Raw genomic sequence first — 7,925 nt, 5'->3', positions numbered from 1 at the left:
GTCTTTCCTGGTATAACACTTTCCTATAACAACCTCCCAAAAAGCATTGAGGCACTATAAAGGCACTCAAAAACGTAAAAAGAGAGCCCCCACTTTGATAGGCATTTAGACCAGTGGTTCTCAAACTCTTTTAAAACCCATTTTGGGCAGGAACCCCTATTGGTGTTAGCATTATGTTATGCTTTAGCTATTGAAAAATACCAGATCTACAAGCTCATAGCGCGCCACCGAGTGGCGCGCTACGAGCTTGTAGGTCTGCTATTTTTGAAAAATCGAAGAACGACTGACATAGAAACATAGCTTTTTCAGAAAACTGTCAGGATGTAGAAGACATTTTTAGAATCTGATCTCAGGTCAAAATGGGTTAACTTCACCTTACTTACTTATTCCCATTACGCCGGCTGGTGCAAATAGGGCCGCAACACAGTCTCTCCACTTCCATCGGTATGGTTCCCCAGCTCTGATGCATGGTGTTGCTGCCATATCATTTTAGGACTCCCATTCTTTCTTTTGCCTTCTGGAGTCCAGTGTAATGCAACTCTTGGGATCACATTTTAACTTCAAGCACAACCATAAATCTGAGAGTGTACAAAATGGAACCAACAGGTCCATTTGTTTCCATTCGTACACACTCAGAATTATAGACCTGTAAGGGCCATTTGCTCCCCTGGTGTGGTCCCTAAAGAGGATACAAAGGCCTAATTCTATTCTCAGTGGTTATTATTCTTGTGTGCAGTGAGATGAAGTACCTTTCCTTGGACATTATATCTCTGATGAGCTCACATTATGACAAAGACATTCCCAGGCAAACATATTAATGTGGAAAGTTTACAAGTGCTCTTCAGATGTCAAGGTTTCACTTTTTAAAGCATTTTGTACACTGCTGACAACATGGAGCAGCTACAGTTTTCTGTCAGGATTTGCGCCACATTGTCACGATTTTTTCAAAAATAGCAGACCTACAAGCTCATAGCGCGCCACTCGGTGGCGCATGAGCTTGTAGATCTGCTATTTTTCAATAGCTAAATTATAACATAATGTTTAAAACACCAAAAGGGGTTCCCTTTAAAGCATTTTGTACACTGCTGACAACATGGAGCAGCTACACGGCTAGTTTTCTGTCAGGATTTGCGACACATTTTCACGATTTTTTCAAAAATAGCAGACCTACATAATAGCAGACCTACACATAGCGCGCCACTCGGTGGCGCGACATACTATTAATGTGTGCCAACATGCACTGCCAGGCCAGCCTACAGACACACACACGCACGCATGCACGCACGCACGCGCGCAGTTTTCTGTCAGGATTTGCGCCACATTTTCACGATTTAAAAAAAAAATAGCAGACCTACAAGCTCATAGCGCGCCACTCGGTGGCGCATGAGCTTGTAGATCTGCTATTTTTCAATAGCTAAATTATAACATAATGTTTAAAACACCAAAAGGGGTTCCCGCCCAAAATGGGTTAAGAAACTCAATGTACAAATGCAGGTGTCGAAGAGTCTGACAACTGTTGTTGTGATTTTTATCAACCCTGTGAACTTGAGACATTGGTGCAACAGCCTCTACAGACTGTGAGCATAAATTGTGGGCTGCCTGAGTAGGAAATGATTGCCGACTTCAGGACGAGAATCAGGCCACACCACCATCCAATGACCATCGATTGATCAGCCGTGGAGAGGGTAACAACAAGTACAACATTCTTGGGAGTACTGCTGGCAGACATCCTGGCCCAGAGCAGCAACAACACAGCCATCATAAAAATGGCCCAACAGCATCTCTACCCCCTCTGCCAGCTGAAGAGAGTTGACCTTTCTATTCCAGCCCTGACCATGTTCTACTGAGGTACTATCGAGAGCATTCTCACCTACTGTTTCACCTCCTGGTACGGTAACAGCACAGCTGAGGAGAGAAAACAACTGAACAGGACAGTGAGATCATTGGTATCTCGCTGCCATCCCTGGCAGACATACTGTATACCAACAACGATGCATGAGGAAAGGACACCACCCACCCCTCTCTCAGCCTGATCTCCCTTATGCCGTCTGGGAAACGATACAGGAGCACCAGTGCCAGGACGGAAAGGATGCGGAACAGTTTCTTTCCCCAGGCAATCAGACTCTTGAGTATTGTTTTTGCACTAGGCTACATATTTTATTCTTGTATGCATCTATGTCTTTTAACTAGGAGAAACATATTTCAATTTTATTTCTGCTTGCAGTTGGTAAAACAAATTACTTGAATCTAGGTTGGACTGATTTTATGTGATTTTATTATCTTATTTAGCTGTTGTGTATTTTGTCATCTGGTATATGGACAATTGGACGTTGAGTCTGAAATAAAGATTGAATTGAATATCCCACTTTGAGAACCAGTGGGCTAAAGTTCAATCACCAAGAAAGTAAAGAGCCTGTGGCAGGATTCAAAATCTATTCTAGATACTTGCAACCAACCAGAGAAGTCCCAGAGTCACACTACTGCAGTATGTAATCCAATCCTAATGCATTATAGATAGGCTACAGTGCAAACTATAGTGTACCATTGTGTATATGTGTTTCCCCAATAGCCTATAAGACTTATTTTCTTTCTTGGTCAAAGGGCACAATTATTTATTCAAAGACTATTTACACTCTTTGCATACCGTAGATCCTGCGCTGTTTAAATATTTATTTCCTAACCCAGATAGTGGCAGATATGGACTGCATTAGGTGGTCAGCTCCGGTTAGAGGGTTTGGGGATAAAGCAAGAGAGGTGAGGTTGAGATGGTTTGGACATGTGCAGAGGAGGGATGAGGGCTACATTGTGAGAAGGATGCTGAAGATAGAGCTGAGACAAGGCGAGAAGAGGAAGGTCAAATAGGAGGTGAGATGATGTGATGAGACTCGAGAGAAGACATGCAGGTGGCTGGAGTGACTGAGGAAGATGGATGCCGTCAGTTACTGACTGCATCCACAATACTTATACAATACAACAAAAACATTAGACTTGTTCTAAACAAAACTTGTGCATGAAGCTTATTTTTGAGTGGTGTAAACCACTCCTACAACTGGCTTTTTTGTGCAGAAAAAATGAGCATGGTTGCTATGTTCACCCTGTTGTAATGACGTAATGAAATCACACCCGGGTGAACAGGGTGAACATAGCAACCATGCTCATTTTTTCTGCACAAACAAAGCCAGGTAATGAAATCACACCCGGGTGTGATTTCATTACGTCAGACATGATTTCATTACGTCAGACAGACCTTACACCACTCAGTTCACACGGGTGTGATTTTTATTTAAGTATAAAAATAAATAAATGCTTAAAAGGACCACATCACCACTTTTCAACCTCTCTTCATATAATAGGTCCTCACTAATAATCATGATAAAATGGCACAATTGTTTTCTACTCGGTCTGTGTCTCATAGGAGGGGTGTCGGTAGTTCAGAAATCCGTGACATCATCGTTTGGCAGATTCTTTTAAAATCAATATGTTTTTACAAAAATGTTTAGATTTTTATTATCGTGAGAACGATGGCTTCCATTTTCGCATTGCAACTTTTCAGGACTAGAAAGCCTGCAGTTTCTATTAGCTTGGATTCCCCAGATAGGTTGAAAAGTGGTGAAGTGGTCCTTTAACTAATGAACACCAATCTCTTTATACAAAACATTATGGCAATTATTGTCCACTAATCAGTGTCCCTGGCTCCGTGCTCCGTGGTCACACATACAATATTTAGCAGATTAAGCAGATGACTGTAATGAATAAAAGCAGCAGAAATGAGCTTTCCACTGCATTCTAATAGTCCTACTTAAGTCATTTCAGTTTGGGTTAAATTAGAACATTTTGTCATGGCACACGAGTGAGGGGACGGCTCTTGATAAATCAGACACATTAAAGCTGCAGTATGTATAACTTTCCTCTTCTACCCCCGATTTTAACCCAGTTTCCTGCGCAAGTGCTGACATTCTTTACCATTTAACCTGCTAATAGAGCCTGCCTGCATTCTCAGGGGATAAATAAATGATTGACTTTCAAGTTCAGGTCAAAATTCGTGATTCACACATCGTTGTTGTGTGGAAACCTCATAAACTGGAAAATGTCCTGATCTACAAGCTCAAAACGGCTCACATTGCACAGAAACGTGTACAAGGTGTTCAAGTCTGTGCTGCCATAAATATTCTTGCCGTGGTGGAAGAAGCATTCAGATTTACCACAATGCAGAAATAGTTACAAGTAAAGGTAAAATAGTCGAAATTGTTCTGTGCAACTATACTATATTGCATGTCTTGTCTTGATAATCGGTGCATGTAAAAATTAACATTTTCCAGGGAATCACACCACCATTGTTGGGGTATACAGTTGGTCTCATTGGTTATGTTGACATCATTACTCCCGCTCTGTCATGTGCCACATGCAAATATGGTCCTCTGTCTGCAGCGCCCAAATATGGACATGTTACATCACGGCAATAATCGTATAAAAGAAACGGGAACATTTTCAGACACAGCAATCTATTCCGATCAGTCTTTTGTATCATTACTAGGCGTTGAACTCTGAACCTAGTGATTCAAAGACCCCTCTTGCTCCAGTGACTGATCTACCCGGACACTTGACGGTTCCGTGTTGACTGATCCAAAGATGGCAGAACAAACAACACTAGAGTCCCTGTTGGAGATGGGTTTTGGGAAGAACAGTGCGGAGAAGGCAGTGGCAAACACAGGGAACCAGGGAATCGAACGAGCCATGGACTGGCTACAGGAGCACCAGAATGACCCTGACATCGATGAGCCCTACGTACCTCCTGTAGGGAATGTCCTCGAGGCTGATGCGGCGGACAGCCAGGCCAGCACGGCAGCACAGCCCACGGCAGCAGGCGCCGCAAATGACGAAGCAGACTTGATGGAGAAGGTGCAAAAGATAGAGGAGGAGAAAAGCGAGAAGGTCAAAAGGCTGGAGCAGCTCATGCGAGAGAAACAAGCGGAGCGCATAGAGAGGGAGCGGGTGGAGGAGGTGGAGCGGGAGAAGCAGCGGAGGAGGCAAGGCCAGGAGCTGACGCACGTCCGACAGAAGATGCAGGACGAAGAGAGGATGAAGCTGGTCGAGCTGCAGCAGCGAGAGAAGATGGAGGACAAGATCGCCAAGCAGCGGGTGAAGGATAAGATAGCGCGCGACCGAGAGGAGAGGATGCGGAAGTGCGGCGGTGGTTCTTCCGGCGCCGTCGAGTCCTCCCCTCCCGTGGACACGTCATCGCCGCCCACCAGCGAGGGTCCTCCTCCTCCGTCCGCCAAGAAAGAGTACGACGAGAGCAGGATCCAGGTGCGTCTGCTGGACGGATCGGCTATCACGGCGGTCTTCAAGGCCCAGGAGTCTCTGGCGGCGGTGCGGGTCTATGTGCAGACGAAGACAGGTCCCGGGGGTCCGGACTTCAACCTGCTGTCGCCCTACCCGCGCCACGTGTACACCGAGATGGACATGGAGAAGCCCCTCAAAGAGCTGGGCCTGGTGCCTTCCGCTGTGCTCATTGTTACCAAAAAGCCTGTTGTTTGGCCAGAGAACAGGACATTCAATCTGTGAGCCTATACCTCACAGTTACTTAAGAGGCTGGCCCAGAGATGAACATGCAGGAGAGGAGGAGGACTGTCGCATGAGGGTAACCCAATCTGCAGAATCATTCCATTATCGTTAACTGTAAAAACTGTACAAATTAAGGCTATAAAGAGTTCAGACTGCATGAAACCCATGGAATCCCTCTTGCTAGAAAATGTCTGCAAAAATACTTTGAATTAGGAGGAACATCTGGGTCTGGCTTATTTGGATTGATTTTAATTCAAATAAAATCAACATAGAGTTGAAATATTTTATTTAAAATGAAATTGTCAGAATCGATTTGTTTGCATTGTTGTTAGATCTTTTTTTCACTGTGCAGTTTAACTCAATGAGGAGACTATTTGGATTATCAATGTTTTTAATAGCCTACAGAGAAATGGCTGAAGATAATCTTGGCAATATTGACATCATGGCAGAAGAATATGCACTGTGTAATTTTGTTCTTTAACTGAGTCATAGGCCTACGGTAGTTAGGTATATGGTTGAATTTATTTCATTAAAATAGAGCATTAGAGCACTGGGCACAAATCACATTGTGTCAACACCCATAAAGAGTTTATTCTAATGCTTTTCTAATCTCTTTTTGTGCCAATTTAGTCATTCTGACTATTTCTCTTTCCCTTGTATTGTCTCTGGTGACCTGGGTTGGTTTATTAGGGAGGGTGTAGAAATTATGTCCCCTCCCATGCACCTTTTTTTTTATGTGACAGCATAGCAGATCTAGGACTTGACAGGATTTTTTCTTAATTTCTTTCTTTCTTTTTTTGTCCCTGTCTCATGTTTTCTGAGAAGGCGAATAGTCCAGGAGCCGAAGGCAGATTTTTGGCTGAACGTGGTTTTGTCAGTAAATTTTTTTTCTTGTAGCTTGGGGTCACCTCTTAACACTCAGGACGCCAAGCCGCCCCATAACCCGCCAGATGACGGGTTAAGATTTTACCCCTCAGATCGGCATACCCGCCATATGGCGGGTTTAAGGTTTATATCAATTCCAAGCAGCCGATGCTCAAAACTAACCTTTCGTGCCGTCCAGGTTGCTAGGCAGTGCTTACGTCCTTCCCAGCATAAGGATTAATGCGCACACACCCCATAAGGATCCATTCATTGTGGATTGTTTGTGGATTCTTTTTTCTCTGAAAAATACTCCAAAATTGTTGTTTTTGTCCAATCCGTCCAACGTTCAGATGTAAATAGTGATTTTTTAATATATTGACATATCACTGCTTCTGGTGAAAGCTAAGACATGCTGCTCGTACAACTTTTTGCTCCTCCTCTCGCTGTGCTGGGCTGTGTGGTCCGGAAGTAGTTGGTGCAAATACACAGATATTGGCTGGCTGGCTGCCTGCGGTAACATCACATGAACACTAGATGGTGATGGAAGTGTTAAGAATTCAAGAGGGTGCCCAGTGAAATCCCTTGGTCATTTTTAGTTATTAAGCCCTTAATGCCCTAAACACTACAAATCCACCCAAAATAGAGTTTTATGGTATTTCATGCAACATGCGGTACCGAGACGACTCGCCCCTTTTCCAACTCGCCCTCGCGAAAAGTGAAGACGGCTCGCCACAGAATTTCGAAAAGTGAAGACGGCTCGCCACAGATTTTCGAAAAGTGATGACGGCTCGCCCCGAGCCGTGGAGAGCCCGCCCCCATAGTGTGGACAGTTCGCCCCACAGCGTGGATATCTCGCCCCAACGCACGGATATCTCGCCCGTGTTTATTTCATGTTTATTTTACCTTATTTATCATATTAGAACATTGTTTGTCAAAGGAGAACATTTAGAACCAGTTAGAACCTGTTCGTTTGTTGTTGGTCAAATTAAAATTATGCATGGATAATGAATGGCTTACTCCCCTCCATTGTTCTGGAAATTCCATTCCAAGTACAGTACTTGAAATTATATGCACTCATGTTTACATAAGTACAGTACTTGAAATTATATGCACTCATGTTTACATAATGTTATCCAGTGGATCCTGTGAAATCTTTCACAGACTTACAGTGCCACCAACAGGTGGATTTTTGAAAATGACTCAAATCATGAAGGCAATTTATGTGGAATCTTTCACAGACTTTCATACTAGTCTACTACTACTAGCCATATGCACTCATGTTTATGTTGCATGTCATGGTAGGCCTACCTGCAATTTTGTTGTTGTACTAATATACATAATAATAATAATACCAACATAATAATATAGGCCTACCTGCAATTTTGCATTTATTTCAGCAGGTGGCACTAAAGTCCTTGTTGCTTCCCACTTACATAAAATTGCCTGCCTGTTATTGTATGCTGTGTGTGTGTCAAGTTCTTGTTGCTTCCCACTTA

The 7,925-nt window shown here is 43.4% G+C and overlaps 1 protein-coding gene across 1 annotated transcript; it reads left to right on the top strand.

Moving 5' to 3' along the window:
* Positions 1 to 4,629: 4,629 nt before the first annotated feature.
* On the top strand, positions 4,630 to 5,565 carry LOC306923868 (UBX domain-containing protein 1-like; the record flags this gene model as incomplete). The annotated part of the gene is made up of 1 exon (XM_079502212.1): positions 4,630 to 5,565. One exon carries the CDS (start codon positions 4,630 to 4,632, stop codon positions 5,563 to 5,565), a length of 936 nt encoding a protein of 311 aa, XP_079358338.1.
* Between the last annotated feature and the right edge of the window lie 2,360 nt (positions 5,566 to 7,925).

The sequence above is a fragment of the Electrona antarctica genome, assembly GCF_951216825.1.
Source record: "Electrona antarctica genome assembly, chromosome: 5".
Classification (NCBI taxonomy): Eukaryota; Metazoa; Chordata; class Actinopteri; order Myctophiformes; family Myctophidae; genus Electrona; species Electrona antarctica.
Note: the sequence above shows the minus strand (reverse complement) of the source record. Positions and strands in the feature narration are given on the sequence as shown.